Source organism: Mercenaria mercenaria, chromosome 9, assembly GCF_021730395.1.
Source record: "Mercenaria mercenaria strain notata chromosome 9, MADL_Memer_1, whole genome shotgun sequence".
In the NCBI taxonomy this organism is placed as follows: domain Eukaryota; kingdom Metazoa; phylum Mollusca; class Bivalvia; order Venerida; family Veneridae; genus Mercenaria; species Mercenaria mercenaria.
Window position 1 is genome coordinate 7,135,895 of NC_069369.1, and position 19,575 is coordinate 7,155,469.

The 19,575-nt window shown below is 36.2% G+C and overlaps 1 protein-coding gene across 2 annotated transcripts in view; it reads right to left on the reverse strand.

Moving 5' to 3' along the window:
- Positions 1-13,297: 13,297 nt before the first annotated feature.
- Positions 13,298-19,575, reverse strand: part of LOC128559392 (antiviral innate immune response receptor RIG-I-like) — a 36,601-nt gene continuing 30,323 nt past the window's right edge. Inside the window, exons 11-16 of one of the 2 annotated variants that reach the window (XM_053550774.1) lie at positions 19,302-19,397; positions 18,761-18,933; positions 18,392-18,530; positions 17,420-17,647; positions 17,085-17,252; positions 13,298-15,356 (exon numbers count right to left, since the gene is read on the reverse strand). In XM_053550774.1, the coding sequence (XP_053406749.1) occupies positions 14,722-15,356; positions 17,085-17,252; positions 17,420-17,647; positions 18,392-18,530; positions 18,761-18,933; positions 19,302-19,397 (1,439 nt within the window). In that variant the 3' untranslated portion in view covers positions 13,298-14,721. The remainder of the gene's footprint in view (positions 15,357-17,084; positions 17,253-17,419; positions 17,648-18,391; positions 18,531-18,760; positions 18,934-19,301; positions 19,398-19,575) is intronic. The other variant, XM_053550775.1, reaches the window with a different exon arrangement.

Consider the following 19,575-nt stretch of genomic DNA (forward strand, 5'->3'; position numbering starts at 1 on the left):
CAAACAGTATTTTATTTCAAGTAGAAAAGTATATCTTCAAGTAGTTTTATTTGAAGTGATACTTCTTTACAGCAAAATAAAATTTTCGCGAAAGTTGATAAAACGTGCACGATCCGGCAATGTACCGCGGCAGCGCATAATTCGATACGGTATAACATATAAACATTTTATAGTGTTACAGCGGAATTAGCTCGGTAGGGAGAGCGTTGGACTTGAGATCTTAAAGTTGGTGGTTCGAATCCCGGCAAAGACTCATGTTTTTTTTTCTTTCCATAAGAAAAGAATAACACTGAACAGTCATTTTTTATTTTATTGTAAATACATGTGAATGAGAGTTATGAATGCAAGTGTTATAAAGTTTTAAAAACATTTTTTAAGCTATTATACATTATATCTTGCAGTAGGCTATTTCACTTACTGACAATAGAAAAAAGTGAATAGAGTGAATAGCTAGGTGAAAAGTGATCTTCAGTGATAAGAAGAAAAAGCAATTTAGTGAAAAGTGAAAACAATAAGTGAAAAGTGAAAAGAAATAGTGAAAAGTGAAGTAAATAAAATTTATACAAGCGAGCGCTAAGAGAGGAGATAGATGTGAAGTGAAGAAATAATAGAATAGTGAAACATATAAGTAAGTGAATGAAATAGTGAAAAATAGTGAAGATTAGTGAAAACTGAAAGATCAGATACACATATAGAAAATAATTGTGCTTTCAGAAGCTAAGTAGTAAACAGGATAGCAATAAACATAACAGTAAAGCACCGTATAAAATAGTGATAATCATTAGAAAACAGTGAAGAAACGTGAACAGTGAAGGAAGTGAAAGGTTATTTGACACTGAAAATTAATAGTTAAGTGCAAATACAGTAACTGGTGGGCACTTTTTAAAGTGAAGAAAAGTGAAGTAGTGAATATTAGCGAAAAGTGAAATTAAGGAGTTATAGCGCTAATATATTGAAACGGAAAGGAACCAAAGTCAGAAAAGAGTCAAAAGGTGAAATATGTAGAGAAAAGTAAAAGTGATAGAAGGTATATATTACTGTGAAAGATAATTGAAGTGAAAAGAGTAAACTGTAAAATAATAGTGTTTGAAGTGTGAAGTTTATATGTACAATAATGGAAGATCAAACAACAGATAGAGATATCAGAATGAGACAGCGAGATGCTAGACGACAGGAACAGGAGAAATTAGAGGAAAAACAGAAGCAAAGAGATAGATTGAGACAAGATTTAGCTGAAATAGAAAATGAAAGGCAGAGATTGTTATCTCAGAGAAGAAATCAACAGCGACGTTTAGAAATGATTCATAGTTGTGATCCTTTTTTTTATGAAGTCGAGCGACCAAGAATAGGTGCAGAAAGGCTTAATATAAGCAACCCTGAACAGCAAATAAATACGGGAACCAGACAAATATTAGACAGAGGAATTGTGCAACCACGTTTCGTGAAGCAACACAATGAGGACCTCGGAAGTTATATGGACCTAATAAGTCCTGAATCAGAAAATATACCAACTGCCACACACGGTATTGGAATAAGTGGAAACGAACATGAAAGCGATAATGATAGGAGACAAGCAATTACTCAGACTAATCTAGCAACAAATAGAAATTTAGATTTCGCTTCAGGGAGTTTGAACATGACTCAGGACATACATAGAATGCATGGTGAATTAAACCAAGTCATAGATAGGAATGATATCCGTCAAAGCATTAGGAGAGACGTTTTACATATCGATCAAACAAGACAAGAGTCTAACTTAGACTTTCATAGTGATAGAGACAGATATAGAGATATAGAATATAATGCAGACGACATTAGTTACAGAACAAGAAGCCGTGTGGCTGAAAGTACTCGCATTGATGCAGAAACTCATGTCATGAGAAAGAGAGATCGAAATGGTGACACAGTAGATGTCAGTATAGAGACAGATAAACTAGAGGCGAAATTAAGGCAATTAAGTATGAGGAAGGACACCAATTTGGATATTAATTCCTTGCAAAGAGGCGCAGAGCTTCCAGATCATAGAAAAGAACACAAGAATATAACTCCCGTAGGTATAGGTATGAATCCTGAAATAAAGGACACAAGAAGTCAACTAAAATTCATCGATAGAAAGTTCAAGGAACATTCAGACATCAATGTAAGAGGAGAATTGAATGAAGATAATTCAAACACAGGTATAAAATCTGAGAAGTTTAGTATCCTGCAGCAAATAGAAAAGAAGAAAATGGAATTGAAAGAGCTACTGTTGATTCAAGAGAACGCAGAGACATAGCTAAAGATAGACGAAGAAAGGAGACTGATAGAATTAGAGAAGCAACGAAAGATGTTGTATATGTTGACTGAAAGAGAAAGGGTAATGGATGAAAGAGAACAAAAACTTAAAGATGATGAGAGAGATTTGTTATTGAAGTTTGAAGAACTGAAACGGATAAAGCAAGGCGTTGTAAAGTCAGAAGAAGAACAGTTTGTTCAGTATAAAGCAATAGAAAGAGATATCATCACTAAAAATGAAGCATTAAACAAGAGAGAATCTGACCTTAGAAAAAAGGAAGAGATAGTTAAAGAGCTTCAGCAGAAATTAGTTCCAGAAGTAAAGAAAGAGACAATTATTCAGCAAACCCCGGAAATTAGTCCATTTTCTGGTGACGAAGCGAAACCTAAGAGTGAGGTCACATTAAACGAATGGAAAGCCGAGATAAGAAGTTTAATAGCTACAGCATTGTACCCAGAAAAGATGATTACTCAGGCCGTTAGAAAATCATTGAAAGGTCAAGCCAAGAAAGTTCTGTTAAACTTAGATCCAAATGCTAGAGCTGAAGAAATTATAGAAAGGACAGAAGATATATTTGGAGATATGTCTAGCAAACAGACAATTTACACGGAGTTCTATACTGCATCACAGAAGCCAGACGAATCTATAGCAGATTGGGGCTTACGACTTGAAGAGATTTTGATAAAAGCTTCTACCAAGAAGTCAATAACACCAGATGAGAGAAATGAAATGCTTAAAGATAAATTTTGGAGATCGCTGTATAGCAAGGATATCAAAAACGCAGTTAGAACATCCTTTGAAAGCGGTGACAGTTTTGAAATGCTCAGACGGAAAGCAAGGGCTGAGGAGCACGAAACTAAAATTAGTGCTATAAAGGCTGATATAGCACAGCCTAAACAAGAAGAAACTGCAAAGGCGGCGGATAAGCAGACAGAACTTCTTGAAGCTATGATGAAGCAAATGGCCGAATTAAATAAAAAGGTAGAAGACTATAGAAAAGAAAATGAAAGTAAGCCACAAGATGAGCATAGAAATAGAAGATATGGTGGGTACAATAGATGGATAAAGACAAGATTGATCGGGAAAGCAAATGAACATGAAATATTGATTAAAGATCGTGTGACAAAAGCATTGATTGATACTGGTAGTATGATAAGCACAATGTCGGAAAATTTCTATAGAAGTATGACTGATAGGCCAGAACTAAGAAGTCTAGAAGATTTTGACATTGACATATATTGTGCAAATGGACAGGAAGTGCCTTATAGTGGTTATATAGAGCTAGGTGTAAAAGTCCCGTCATTAAGTGACGAAGAAGCTGTTGCTCTAATTTTGATTGTACCACAAACAGAATACAACCAAAGAGTACCGGTTATTATAGGCACAAATCTAATTCGTGAGTTTTCAAAACTAAGTAAAGAGAAGGAAGCTGATACTATTCCAAATGAATGGAGAGAATCATTTGATGTACTATCAGCGACCACAACTGGTAAAGTTAAAGTCACGAAAAAGATTACATTGTTACCAAGGGAAACCAAAACGGTAACAGGTTTCATACGCAAGCAGAGAAATGTAGAATCAGCTGTAACAGAATGTTTGGATGATATAAATTCTACATCTGCTGTAGTCTGTCCACGAGTTGTCTCGTTGAATAATCCTGGTAGAACATCACGGGTGCCGGTACGGTTGTGCAACATCAGTGCTAAAACCATGCATATAACAGAAAAAACTAATATTTGCCAACTGCAGGAAGTCACTGTGCTTAGAAGTATGCCGATCATTGACAATCGTTTGATATCATCTGATATTTCAGAAACAAGCAAATCCTCTTCTTCTCCAACAAATCTATGTCATCAGTCTGCATCTGAAAAAGAAAACAAAGCCATGAGTGATGAGGAATTTAATAAAACATTTGGTGTCGATCTTGAAAATGTAAACTTGTCTGAAGAACAGAAAATTAAAGTACAAAAATTATTTCAGAAATGGAATGGCATTTTCCCTAAATCATCCACAGATCTTGGACACACATCAGCCGTAAAACATAAGATTGAATTGTTAGATGAGAAACCTTTTAAAGAGCCATACAGACGCATACCACCAGCGATATTTAACGAAGTGAAAGAACATCTCCATGAAATGTTAAAAGTCGGTGCAATTAGGGAATCTAATAGTCCATGGTCATCAAACGTTGTAATAGTGAGGAAAAAGGATGGATCGATTAGATGTTGTATTGATTTCAGGAAAATCAACCAACGGACCAAGAGAGATGCATATGCACTTCCATGGATAGAAGACACTTTGAACTGCCTCGCCGGATCAAGATATTTTTCAAAACTGGACTTGAAATCAGGATACTGGCAGGTAGAGCTAGATGAACGAGATAAAGAGAAAACGGCCTTTCAGGTTTGGGGACTGGGATTCTACGAGTGTAATAGAATGCCCTTTGGCCTATGTAACGCCCCAGCAACCTTTCAGAGATTGATGGAGCGTTGCATGGGCGACCTCAACCTGAAGGACTGTTTAATTTATCTCGATGACATCGTAATATTCTCTTCTGACATAGATTCCCATATTGACCGACTTGATACAGTGTTTGAACGTTTGGCTCAGTACAACCTTAAAGTAAATCCGAAGAAATGTGAATTTTTCAAGAAGAAAATAACTTATCTTGGGCACATAGTCTCAGAAGATGGCATCCAGGCAGATCCTGTAAAGGTAGAAGCTGTAAAAGATTGGCCTATTCCTAAAAATGTTAAGGATGTTCGGAAATTTTTAGGATTCGCAGGATACTACAGGCGATTCATCAAAGGCTTTGCAGCCATAGCACGACCTATAAACAATCTTCTCATTGGACAACCTGCAAAGAGAAAGAAAACATCAAAATTAACAAAATCAACAAAGAAAGTTAACTTTAAATGGGAAAAGGAACAACAGGAAGCATTCGATAAACTTAAAGAGAAACTTACCAACCCGCCTGTACTTGCATATGCCAGCTACGATCTGCCGTTCAAGGTGCACACGAATGCTTCATCTTCTGGTCTTGGAGCCGTCCTCTATCAACGCCAAGATGGAAAAGACAGGGTCATTGCTTTTGCGAGTAGGAGTCTCAAACCTGCAGAAAGGAATTATCCGGCTCACAAGCTGGAATTTCTCGCCCTAAAGTGGGCGGTGTCAGAGAAATTCCACGACTACCTGTATGGGGCGAAGTTCGAGCTTGTGACGGATAACAACCCATTAACTTATGTAAGTTCCACCGCTAAGCTTGATGCCACTAGTCACCGCTGGCTTGCTTCCTTGGCAAATTATGACTTCGTACCGAAATACAGACTGGGTCGAAGAATACGGATGCCGACAGCCTATCTCGTATGAAGGAAAAGGAGAACCTTTCAACCATCCCCAGAGACGCTGTTAAAGCAGTTATCCAATCAGCTCTTACTGATGGTGCTTTAAGTGACTCCCTCTCTATGCCCGATGATGTAACTTCAAACGAACAGTCAGATTCGATTCCAGATGACTTATTGTACAGTTACAGTTTGTCGTCAAAAGATTGGAAAAAGGCCCAAAAACAGGACCAAGTGATTTAGTACAATAATTGACCATCTTAACAATGGTACCAAACCGGCTAAGCCAGATGGACCAATGCATGCATATAAAGGGATTGGTTAAAACTAATCCTTAAAGATGGTGTACTATTTCGAAAATCACTTGTTGATGGACACGAAAGACTACAGTTAGTCTTGCCTACCAATCTTCGAATCGATATCTTTGAAGCTCTGCACAATGATTTGGGCCACCAGGGTAGAGACCGAACAACGTCACTATTTAAAGAAAGATTTTACTTTCCAGGTCTCGATACATTTGTGGCTGACCAAGTTAGAAACTGTGGAAGGTGCATTAGAAGGAAAAGTCTTTCTTCTAAAGCTGAACTTGTCCCGATACAGTCTTCGGCACCAATGCAAGTCGTCTGTTTGGATTTCTTGTCTTGGAGAGAAGCAAAGGAGGCTTTGAGGATATCCTGGTCATAACGGACCACTTCAGTCGTTATGCACAGGCATATCCTACCAGGAACCAAACAGCAAGGACAACAGCCAAGATTCTTTTTGAGAATTTCATACTGCATTATGGTTTTCCGGCGTCCATCCATAGCGACCAGGGTCCGAACTTCGAGTCTCGTCTGATTAAAGAACTATGCCACATCGCAGGCGTCAAGAAGACAAGAACCACGCCTTACCACGCAATGGGTAACGGACAGGTCGAGCGGTTTAATCAGACGTTACTAAAGATGCTGGGTACCCTAGAGGAGTATCAAAAGTCCGACTGGAGGGCGCATGTACCCACCCTTGTACATGCGTACAATGCAACCCATCATAAAAGTACGGGGTTTTCTCCGTATTTTCTAATGTTTGGGAGACATCCTCGTTTAGTAGTTGATGCTTTTCTAGGGCTACCAGCTGATGATCTTTCAGCTGCATCACAAACTGAGTACGTGATTAAGCTGCGCGACCGTCTGAAGCTCGCATATGACAAGGCCCGCCAAACTGCGAGGACTACAGGTCTAGCCAATAAGTCGGTATATGATGAGAAGGCTCGAAGTTCGGTCCTACATCCGGGAGATATTGTGCTTGTGCGCAATGTATCGATCAGAGGAAAACATAAGTTAGCTGATCGTTGGGAGCAGCAACCATACGTAGTTGTGCGCAAGGTACACGATGACATTCCCGTGTACGAGGTCAGAAGGGAAGGAGCTCGGTATAAGAAATCTAGGATTCTACACCGAAACCTTCTCCTTCCCTTCATGTCCATTGCAGATGGCTACGATCCCGATGACCACCTTCCTTCTGGTAACACTTCCGAGGATGTGGAAGACAACATTGAAACCTTATCTACAGCACCAACTACAACACCTACTTCGGAAGAGACCAACAGTGCGTCTCCTTCCCACATACCAGTAGGAGATGGGCAGAAATATGTAATTCCTGCAAGAAGGACTCGGCGTGATGTAGTCAGATCGGAAATACCAGCAGAAACAGCTTCAACACCATCTAAGCGACCGAATAGGAAAAGACAGAAACCTTATTGGATGAACAGAGGGGACTTTGTTACGTATTAATAAGAGGCAGCAGTATGGCTGACGATTGTTATCTGTTTTTAGTTGTAACTTTTAGTCAGTAATGTTTTATTTCTGTTGACTACATATATGTGTGCACAATGAGTATATTTCACTTTTGCATTAGTTAATGTTTAAAATGTGTAAGTATATGTATCTATATGTTCTTAGAACATATTACATTGTTATAAGTACAACCATAAGGTAGATACTTACCTTGGATAAATTGTGGATCATGAATAAGTACTTACCTGTAATTGTAAAATTTGCATCTGCAAATGATTGTTGTATTATATGATTGCTACTTACCTGTTGGACATTCAATGATATTTGAGCTCGATATCACTGATGTTTTCTTTTCCAGCTACCACGTACACCAGTGACATGATATTGTGTACTGTATTTAGCTAGATGTGTTAATAGTACATATACTTACCTATATATAGTATAATTATACTTACCTTCGGTAATTAGTTAATTAGCACTCAAGTACTAGTAGTAACACAAGTTTTAGGTAATGTAGTAATTATACTTACCTTGTATACTTACCTTGAGCTAGTTGACCTTCTTCTACCAGTATGTCTTATGTAGATTGCAGCTTAGGTCTCTGACACAAAAGCACGTCATTTTAGGGTACGGCAATGTACTTGTACATGCAAATACCGTAGTAGTGATATATCATGTGTAATCTTATTTGTTTTTAATTATCACATACTTGTACACTTAAGATTTTTTTTCTTTCAGCTATGGGAGTTAAATGTCGGGGACGACATTTCTTAAAGCAGGGGGAGTATGTCATAGGGCATGACAGTGTTGTTCTGAAATTAATTGTTTTACATCTTCTTAAATAAAATATAAAGCATACTAAAATTGTTTTTGTTGTAATTAAATCGAGTACACCCCTTTTAAGATTCAGTGTAACAATTTCACCCAAATATTCTTTACTATAAATCCGTACATCTTTTCCATCCTATAACCCTATACTTGACATAATAAATTACCGTTATCCTTGTCTACCCCGGTCCCCAACCTGAATTGTACTAATCTTTAATCTATGTCTTTGTATTGCAATAATCGAAAGCAAGTGTAAATGCTTCACTGCACTTGCCTTCTTGATGTAAATGCATATATAGAGAGTTTACATAAGAATAATAAATATATTATCTAAGATAATTATTGCTTTGTTTCAGGTTAGTACTTTTACTTCGTTAGATACAGAGCTTATTTATAAGTGTATTAGTTTTTATGACTTTGATGTAAATTGTTCTAAAATTAGTATTTCTTGTAATATTGTTAGGACATCAAGTGTACATGTATATTTGGAATTTCAATGTATTGTATAAATGAAAATGCTTCACTGCACTTGCCTTCTTGATGTAAATGCATATATAGAGAGTTTACATAAGAATAATAAATATATTATCTAAGATAATTATTGCTTTGTTTCAGTGATTGTTCTGGGAATAAATATTCGTAATCCCAGGTGTGTAGCATCCCAAGACGAACCCACATCTACCAGTAAACTATAAATATTTGGCAGAAGGGTTGAGCTAGCCTTCGGGCACGACAAGGAAAGCCCTTCGTCACTTCTGTTTATCATAATAAGCTACTGTATAGCTACTGTGCAGTAAATAAATTGCAGGTGATATTTCTCACCTTTATAGCAAATCAGTTCTCACCTTTATAACGAGTTTAGAAAGTTTGATTGAATTAGGGCTAAATAAACAAAGTGATAAGATACAACAGTGTTTTATCATATTTTTAATAAAGTAAGTTTTGTAACAATTACATCTCATTATTGCTGTTTTTTATTATCAAAAATATAAGAAATGCATTCAGGCACATAGCTTTTAGAAGTAAAAAATTATTGTGTATTTTGAACAATGATATATCTTTATTGCTGGATTTTATTATACATAAAAGAAAGTTAACATTATTTAGACAACACAAGAGGAATTAAGCATTTTTAATATATAACATCCTTTTGTCTATATACCTTCTTTATCTATTAAAAATGCAACTGAACGCTTCTTTAATTTCTAATAAAATCCAGCAATTATCTTTTTTTTTTCGTTTTTATTTTGTTACTTTTGATAAAAAGATCATAATCATTGAATAAACAAACTTGTAATTTCTCTTTTTAAGTTTTGAATAATTATTTTATAGTGAGAAATGCTTTGCTATAAGAGTTATAATTTAATTGGCCAGGACATTACTCAACATGACTGAGCAATCAAAATTAGTATCTTATCAATTAAAATAATTTTGTGTACATGCTGAAAAAAGACTAAAAAAAACAACAGCATTTCAATTAATAAAATGCAAAACACAGGAAATAACCAATTTACCTGTAGGCAATAAAATTTATGATTCTCTGACAATAATTAGGCTACATGTCAAGTCTACAGGGGTTTTATGGACCCTTATCAGACTAGACCAGACAGGATCTTGTATACTGGGGATTAAAAAGTCTGGTATTGGGGTGGGGGGGGGGGGGGGGGGGTCACTTATATAGGAGATCTTCTTTGCCTTTAAATTACATTTGAAATTAGAAAGTATAATGTTTTTACCTCAGGTGTCCTTCTAAAGGCATTTTAGAGTTTCCAGTTAGATAGCTCCATTCCATGTGCCTCTAACAACAAGAACAAAGCACTTCCTGTTTACATTCAAATTTTTGGTATTCATGAGCAATTTTCTTCAGTACAATTAGTTACTGATGTGAATATCCAGACTGTTATGAAAACAGATATATATATATGTACAATGCAAGAGTGAATTTGACAATCTTTTAGCTCACAGAATTTGCAAAGATCACAGGAAAATGAACAGAAAAATTGGGACTATTTTTGTTAGGTCACAAGTAGCCTGCATTTTTATTGGTTCTTCATCTTTATTGGAATGTCCAGGTGTTACCAGCTATATACATGTATATTTGCAAATGCTACAGTGTCCAGGGAATTTTTCCATACATATTTTTAGTTAAGGGACATTTTCCATGCATATTTCTGTATGTCTGGAAAATTTCCAGTCTTTCCCTGGAATACAGGACACTTTTCCATGGCAAACTTCCAGGGATTTACACTTTCCAGTGTCAATAGCATACTTTCCATGGAATTCCATGCACTTTCTATGGAAAACCTTGCTTGTCCATGGACATTCTACAGACGGGCATACACGTATTTGTAAACTTTTATTTTGTGAAATGTATAGCTGAATGACATGACATATTTCCTAACAAACAATCTGGACGAACTCCCTGCCAATTCGTATCAGCTACATGGAGGATTTTTGGCTGTTTTCTTATCAAAATATGTTTCATCAAGTGAACACCTGATGTAACAAAGTAAAATACATTATATCCTGCATGTAGCATACGAAATCATATTAACCTGCCAGCACAACGATTAATACCATCATTCGTTTCACACGTGAAGTGTATAAATCGATCTAAAATCATGAAATAGTTGTAAACTATTTTGGAATTGTGTCAAAATAAATTCACTGGAAGCAGGTCACAAACTGTCTATATTTCAGACTGAAATAAAAGTTCATCCCTGATATCTCAACTGAAGAAAATCTTGACTAAAAGCTGGACGGGGAGCTATAATGTTACACATTCACTTGTAATCTAAAAGAATATCAAACTATAATATGTTTGAAATGCTTTTGTACAACGTTTCTTTATCCTAGTGTATTAATACAAAGAAGTATAAAATATTTTATAGCTCTTTGATTAATACTAGTCATTTGCTTGCAGCCTTTATTATGCCCCCCTTCTAAGGAGGGGTATATTGTTTTGCAGATGTCAGTCGGTCGGTCTGTCGGTTGGTCGGAATGTAGACCAATCCGTTTCCGGATGATAACTCAAGAACGCTTGGGCCTAGTATCATGAAAGTTGATAGGGAGGTTGGTCATCACCAGCAGATGACCCTTATTGATTTTGAGGTCTGTATATCAAAGGTCAAGGTCACAGTGACCCTGAATAGTAAAACAGTTTCCGGGATCATGAAAGTTGATAGGGAGGTTGATAATGACCAGCAGATGACCCCTATTGATTTTGAGGTCAGTATGTTAAAGGTCAAGGTCACAGTGACCCTGGACAGTAAAACGGTTTCCGGATGATAACTCAAGAACGCTTAGGCCTAAGGTCACGAAAGTTGATAGGAAGGTTGGTCATGACCAGCAGATGACCCCTATTGATTTTGAGGTCAGTATGTCAAAGGTCAAGGTCACAGTGACTAGGAACAGTAAAATGGTTTCCAGGCAATTACTCTAGAACGCTTGGGCCTAGTGTCAAGAAAATTGATAGTTAGGTTGGCCATTACCAGCAGATGACCCCTATTGATTTTGAGGTCATTAGGTCAAAGGTCAAGGTCACATTGGCCAGGAACAGTTAAAACGGTTTCTGATCTTCTTGTCCAAAACCATAGGGCCTAGGGGCTTGATATTTGGTATGTAGCAAAATCTACTGGTCCTCTACAAAGGTTGTTCAGATTATTTCCCTGGGGTCAAATATGGCCCCACCCCGGGGGTCACATGGTTTGTATAGACTTATATAGGAAAAAAACTTAGAAAAACCTCTTGTCCAAAACCACAGGGCCTAGGGCTTTGATATTTTGTATATGACATCATCTAGTGGTCCTCTACTAAGATTGTTCAAATTATTCCCCTAGGGTCAAATATGGCTCCGCCCTGGGGGTCACATGGTTTACATAGACTTATATAATATAGGGAAAAACTTAGAACCTTCATGTCCATAACTTACATCATTCAAATTTGGACCACATATAGTTTTGGCAAGATGAACCTTGACATGAGTTGACCTTGATCTTGACCTAGTGACCTACTTTCACATTTCTGTAGCTACAGCCTTCAGATTTGGACCACATGCATAGGTTTGTGTACCGAAAAAAGCTTTGACCTTGTTATTGACCTAGTGACCTACTTTCACATTTTTGAAGGTACAGGCTTCAAATCTGGACCACATGCATAGTTTTTTGTTCCGAAATAAAATTTGACCTTGATTTTGACCTAGGGACCTACTTTCACATTTTTCAAGCTACAGCCTTCTAATTTGAACCACAAGCATAATTTTGGGTACTGAAATGAACTCTGATCTTGAGATTGACCTAGTGACCTACTTTCACATTTCTGAAGGTACAGGCTTCAAATTTGGACCACTTGCATAGTTCTGTGTTCCGAAATAAAATTTGACCTTGATTTTGACCTAGTGACCTACTTTCACATTTTTCAAGCTACAGCCTTCAAATTTGAACCACATGCATAGTTTTGTGTACCGAAATGAACTTTGATCTTGAGATTGACCTAGTGGCCTACTTTCACATTTCTGAAGCTACAGGCTTCAAATTTGGACCGCATGTATATTTTTGTGTTCTGAATTGAAATTTGACATTGATTTTTACCTATTACCTACTTTCACATTTCTCAAGCTACAGCCTTCAAATTTGAAGCACATGCATAGTTCTGTCTACCGAAACGAACTTTGACCTTGAAATTGATCTAGTGACCTGCTTTCACATTTCTCAAGCCACAGCTTTCAAATTTGGACCACATACACATTGTTTTGTACCGAAATGAAATTTGACATTGATTTTGACCTTGAGCTAGTATTGAAATTTGGAACATTCAAAAATGGCTCAGTGGATGGCGCCAAGATCACTCTGTGATCTCTTACTAGGTTAATAGGTTAAAGGTCAAGGTCAGATTAAACCAGAATGGTAGAACTTTTGTTTACATTGAGCATATAATTTCTGTTCCTTGTGCAAAAATGCATCAAGGGGGGCATTTCGTGTTCGACGAGCTCTTGTTAATTTATTAGACATTTATAAGCGATGATTCCTTAGGTCACATCAATGAGCTTGGACATCAATTCAACTATTTTTTTATACATGAAATACAAAACAACAGTTAATTTATTAGAATAAATAATAGAATGTAACCATATATACAGTTTCTAGAACAATTGAAAAGAATGTAGAAAAAAAACCCATATATGATTGGTTATTTCACTTTGTCTTTTTACTGAAATTCACCAATTAAAACATACTAATTTAGTAAAATCGCGGGCTTAGCGCAAAACGGTTGTAACTTGAAATTAAGGAGTTACAACCGTTTTGCGCTAAGCCCGCGAAATGTGCTTGGTTTAAATCTACAAACATGCAACCTAATCTACATATAAGGCAGTTAACCTATGGCATTGTAGTACAACGTCTTTTTTCAAGTATTAGTTCAGAGTAATGTGCATTATATTGCCAACGCTTATTGTGATAACTTAAGTTTGGTAAAAAGCTGACTCAAAAATATGATCACAGAAAATATAAAACCATATATTCATGACACAATCAGACTCACAAAGCGTGGTTTAATTAAGCGGAAACATCTACTTTGATGGAAAACAGTAATGTGTTTTTACTTAAAACAAAGATATGCTAGATAATGAACAAGATTAGCACTTAGAGCAGAACATAAATAAATTTCGTTTGTTGGTTTGTTTTGGGTTTAGAGCCGTTTTTCAACAGTATTTCAGTCATGTAACGGTTGGCAGTTAACCTAACCCGTGTTCCTGTTCTCCACATGTATATCAATCATCACGAAGAACATACACCTCGGCCGGGGATCCCACTCTCGACCCTTCTATCAGTAGATCTGCATTCACCTTACCGAGCCAACTGCGCTGACATAAACAGATATAGACTCAAAAAACTTTGCGCGCAATAATTCCACTTCCAAACTTCAATTCAATTGTTTCAAAAACGCTTTCTAGCAAAAAACAGGAAAATAAACATTAATATATTTTAGACCTAATACATTCGCAAAACCATGGACTGACTCGAACCTTTAACAATGCGAAATCTATAGTAAATGATATAAACACTGAAAACAATGTCTTAACTTAAAAAACAACTTTCCCAATATTTAAATGTGAACGAACGCTTTTTGTAAAATGTTGATGCAGTTAACGATCTTAATTTCGGCATAAAATGCACTGTCCTAAGTAGACCTTAATATGATTTGCAAATTAAATGGACACAGCCATTACTACGGTAAACATCCTGGCTACAAACACCCTATTCCTATGTAAATGTAACATAGCTTTACAAGATCATCGCAACATGTATGTATAATCATTTAACACTCAAGACGAGTAATCACACATGTTATCATAATTGAATCATAAAATTTTATAGTCGTATCTTGATCTGTGTAATTAAATGTTTAGAAGGTGAAGTCAAGTCATGACATGCCTTGAAGACAGATTCAGGTTTTAGGAAAGTCGAAACACAACACTGTTACATTTCGTATTAACTTTTTTCATTATCTATATGTCCCTTCTTCGCCGTTCAGCAACATGTCGAAGATCTTCCAGCGTGAACGGCTCGACCTCAAAATTTGTCTTCTTCCACTGCTTGAAAGTATTGCCTTCATCGTTTCTACTGACAACTCTAAAATTCTTTATTTTTAACAGTGGAAATTCAGCATGTTTGTACTCACATAGGCCACCTAGTTCTCTTTGGCAGTAAGGGTTTCCACAAAATATAGCACCATTGAATTTCAGTTCCTCATCAATAAACCTTGGATGCGGATTGCGGAATGAAATCAGCCTCTCTGAAACTCCTTCATCAACAACCACATGATGAGCGCCTTGAATTTTACGTATGTCAGATAAAAAGCAAATAAAATGATTGCAGTTCAGACATCGGAATTCTCGTTCAGCGTTAGTCATATTAGCTTGATACTGCTTTTGTTGAAGTTCTTCTTGGAGTTTTTGTTCCTCTTGCATTTCTCGCAGCTCTCTTTCCCAAAGGTTCGGATGATCTTCAATGTAAACCTGTAGTTCTGGTAATATGATATTCATAACATTTTCTAGCAATGCTTTCTTTTCTTCTATTTCAACAATCCAGGAACCTTCTTCTGTCAAAACATAATATCTGCTGTCTTGCTGCCTTGCGCGACCTTTTAAATATAAAGCATGACCATTTTCAAGACATAAAGGAACCTAATACATACTAAGCTGATTCGTATCTATTTTTGCGTTCAGAGTCACGCCGAAACAATTTAGCTCATACGGCGACTTTTTCAGCTTTCTGATGGTGGAGGAAAACCCAAGGTGCCCCTCCAGGCACTGTTTCAGTGGGTAGAAACACCAGCTTGATGGCTTTCTCACATGAAGAACTCTACTTTAAGCCAATATGGTTTAGGACCAAATTATTCGAAGATAGCGACATTAAGCATTCGACCAAGGAGTCCCCTTCATATTTAGTTTATACTAATTTTTTTTTTACATTTATTTTAACTTTTGTATGTGCACATACCCAACCGGAAGCTAACGTGAGGATTTACGACAACGTTTACAACAAATCATTGTTGGTATATTCTTTCTTCTAAAAGGTGCATTTATGTGTCTCCGATCTGATGCTTAATAGTTTGATAATGCTGCTATCATAAACAAATTACCACAACAATGCTACAAAACAATGTAGCGTTAAAATGACGTCATCAACGCCATGACGTTACGTGTCAGTTACCGTGCAAAATTAATTGGTTTTTATCTTGAAAGTTCGTAATTCTGAGCATTTTTTTATTTGAACTTTTTTTAAACAGTCATTATTTGTCAAATTAATTTTTATGAGTCTTTCACGTTCAGCAATGATCAATATTTCGGGGCTTGTATGTACTTATATTGAAATCTCGTGCAGAATGTAATAAAATGGATGATGGGAGCTGATGTTACTGGGGATATAGTTGGGTGCAAGGTTACTGATTACGGCCATTTTAAAAAATGTTGGGCAGTTTTATTTGTAATACCTATTTTTCCGTTTCCATTTATTATTTGGTACTTATATACTAAAATTATACACCAAAATGTTCATATTTCAGTAAACAATAGTGATATCTTGAACTGAATTTATGTTACTATGGAAACGAACCCCGAGACCTATATATCTAAATGTAAAATTCAAACATATTACTTACTTTAGAATAAAATGTTTTGAAGCTACGTTAAACGAGAAAGATATTTTTCAGTTTGGTGAAGATCGGATGAGAAATGTTCGACTTAGAGTGCGGACAAGCTTTGTGACAGACATACATACACACACAGACAGACAGACACACAGGCAGACAGACAGGAGAAAATCAATATGTCTCCAACACCACTGTGTGGTGGGAGACATAATTACATGAAATACAATAAACTGCTACGGTTCAATGAATTTGAATCTATCCTGGTAACAAGGTATATTACATCCTTAAAGAAGGTAAACAGGTTAGATTAATCCCTAACGACACCTCATTCCTGGGGATATTCACTACCACGAGGGTATTAGAAAACTGATTTGAGTGCCAAGCTATGGAGCTACTTGTACTTTTTGCCAGTCTTTGGAAGCGGAACGAACACACGACCTCCGACACTCAAAGTGGACGCTCATCTCTAAGCTATCGAGGCATTATTTAAGCCCAGTAAAATGTAAAATACAAGAACTTTATCCAGCTAAAATATTCAGTGTAAAGCAGCACTGATGTTGGAATATAAATGTATCTACGAGATAAAATCACATGGAAATCATAAAACTTAAAGAGGTTCCTTCGGAAAGACTGCAATTCACCTATAATTCTGTGATAAATAAACAGATTTTCCAGTAAGACCATTAATTATTATTATAAAACAAAACTGATATTTACCTCTTGATTGCAGCCGTACAATTTCATTTGTGACATGTTCATACCGAATGATGAAATTGCATTTTGTAATGTCTAACCCTTCTTCTGCTATTGATGTTAAGATGATTATTTTGTGACGCCCGCCTTTGAAATAATCCAAAACGTCTTTCTGGCCACATTTTGTCATACCTGTTTGGTAAAATATTTGAAATAATCATGAAAAGGAAACGAATAAATCTAATAATTCTAGCAGATATGAATATAAAAGCCAGCGGATACGTTATCAAGACCGTTTTTGAATTACGTTTACGTTTATTATCATTCAACTTTTCAAATAAGTGACATAGCATACCAACCTCCTTTTGCTTTTGCTGCTGTCTGACAAACAAATTCCGAAGCATTTAATGTATTTAACGGTTCAGTTTCTCTCATCCAATTAACTAATGCCTGTGCCAGTTCTCGGGTCTTTACAAAGATTATCCCACGAGCCTCCTCGTTGTGGTTAAAGATACGCATTACAATTTCCTCCATCTTCAGTAGCTTAGGGTTTTCCGGCTCATCAGTAAAGTTAATCCTCTTTAGATCTAAAGGGCAAAATTATAAAAATTATAAGACATTTTACTTGTAAATGGTAATTTATTCCAAGAACGCCATGAGGTGTGTTGGTTATGGCGGTATGAACAGCAAGAATATCCAATAAAATATCTTATATTATACCAGATTTATACAGCACCCTTTTCATAACAAACACCTTCATAGGCACTTTACATACACCATTCAGGACCCAAAAGTCGTCTTCTACCAGCACAGACACAGAGAGATATGACCAGAGGGACAGAGCGAGAGAAAGCCCAAAGAACAGTTAGAGTGAACTCTTTTTTTTTTCGATACAGGCATATCTGGCTTACTGTCCCTAGCCATTTGCAAATAGACAGTCTAATTCTTTGACGTATCCACTGTGTAGGATCGATACATGTAAAGCCATCTATCCTGGAAGAACCAGTACTGATCTCTTAGTTAGGTGGGCGACACTCGAAAGTTCTCATACATTTCTAGCGCCTGGATCGGGACTCGAATCCCGGACCTCTGGATTGACAGTAAAGCGTGTTATCATTAGACTACCAGGCCAGCTACTAAAATACTGACAATGTTATTAGTTCAAAGCGTAAACATAATATCAATGAGAAAAATCACATGAAATATCTAAGAAAATAAGCAATCTTAAACTTAATCATGTAATAAGTAAAAGAAACATTTATCTTTATTTGCATACTTTAGATGGTAAGACAAATGAACAAAACGTGTTTGTATTGATTGTATTAAAACACCTTTGTACAATTCCAGCAAATAAACGTCTGTATCATTTCCTGGAACGTTCACTTTTTCTATACCCATAAACTCTTCAAGGATTTCTTCGGCATCTTTTATTCTCGCATCAGCATGAATAAGTAAAGCTTTATTGTATGCCTGAATTATAAATTTATGTTTATGTAACATAAAAGGGTATTGCATGAGGAAGTATATACTTAAGTATAAATCAACATAAAATGTATTTACGAACGTCAAACCTCACATGCCTTATTTACATAGTTCATAGCAAGTAAATTTCTACATACGTGTGAAAATGCTTAAAACTCTTCATACGAAACGAAAATCTTTAAAAATAGGATAAAATAACTCTGAAAAAGGTAATTAACCTCTAAATGTATTCGACAGGGGTTCATCATCCGGCGTATATTATCTGATCGCAACTTTCCTAAACCCTCTTTAAAATCACTAAGCCACCCTATGAATTGTTCGGTGCCTCGGCAGGCAGGTACACGACATAAAGTCTTGATAAACTCATCACGTCCTTGAATGGTTTTTATGCCTTGACAATAAAATAAAAAAACATTTTGCTATTTTGCTCCTTTAATTTTATCTAAATTGTGATAATTTGAATGATACTGCTACATGAACAAAGCAAAGTCTTCTCCTATTATCTGCAGCTATTTTGTGTAATTGTTTTCTGCCGCCACTATTATGATTCCCTTTTGTTTGTCATTTGACAGTTGTACTTTCTGATAAATTGTCAAGGTAATGTTTTAAGTGCTAATCGTATAATGGTTTTGAAATTGGTAGACAAGAACTCACGGAATCAACAGTAACGTTACAAAAAAAGCTTCAGATACTTACTTATCAAGCACGGATAAAATGGAGACCATTATTTCATTCCATAAAAGATGTGGATAAACTTACTTGGATGTGTAATCATGTAATTGTCTATAGTATCCATTATACCAAGGAGTGCTCCTCTGTATCTATCATTTGACTTCTTTTTGGAAACAACTATTTCTGTAAAATGAAAGATAATGACTAAAAAGTATTTGGTGTCACCCCGGTATTGAAGTTCTTCCGGGTCGTTGTATCCTAGGAAGTAGTAAAATTGTGGTTTCCATTTTGAAGCCATCCCTATTTTGACTGGTTATATTTCAAATGTATTTACTATTTACTGACAATGTGTAAATTTTGT